General features: G+C 49.0%; 1 protein-coding gene across 1 annotated transcript in view; it reads right to left on the bottom strand.

Moving 5' to 3' along the window:
* Nucleotides 1-366, bottom strand: part of LOC108376112 (mucin-5AC-like) — a 6,516-nt gene extending 6,150 nt beyond the window's left edge. Inside the window, exon 1 of the mRNA XM_017632292.1 lies at nucleotides 18-366. Coding sequence (XP_017487781.1) covers nucleotides 18-366 — 349 coding nt within the window. The remainder of the gene's footprint in view (nucleotides 1-17) is intronic.
* Nucleotides 367-433: the final 67 nt, after the last annotated feature.

Below are 433 nucleotides of genomic sequence, written 5' to 3'. Positions count from 1 at the left end.
CTTAGCGCTTGTCTCACTTATTTTCGCTGTCGTCTTGTCCAGCTGATCGATGACATTCGTTTCGATTGAGCTTTCTGTGTCATGTGCACCTTCCACCGCCGCCCCAGCTGTGTGATTTCGAAAATCGACAGGCGTTGTCGTAGTGGTGGCAGCGCTATTAGCGTGCACTGACCCAGTTGCCTGCACTGTTATTGTTTCCAATGGGTTTGATGTGGTCGTTGTTGTTTCGTCGTTTACGCTTTCGTCGCTTTTAAGGGTTGTTGCCTCATATAGAACTGGTTCCACTGCTGCGCGCGTTGGTGTCGTCGTAATTGGCACTGATGTTTTATTTGTTGTTGGAATGGTCGTTGTTACGTTCACTGGCATTAATAACTCATTTATGGACGACACAGTTGTTGCGGTTGCGCTAGCCTCATCAATCGCCGTCGCCGTC

The sequence above is a fragment of the Rhagoletis zephyria genome, unplaced genomic scaffold (genome assembly GCF_001687245.7).
Source record: "Rhagoletis zephyria isolate East Lansing unplaced genomic scaffold, Rhagoletis_zephyria_1.1 Rzeph_scaffold_09910, whole genome shotgun sequence".
NCBI lineage: Eukaryota > Metazoa > Arthropoda > Insecta > Diptera > Tephritidae > Rhagoletis > Rhagoletis zephyria.
The sequence above is the reverse complement of the archived record's forward strand: the minus strand, read 5'-3'. Positions and strand labels throughout refer to the sequence as shown.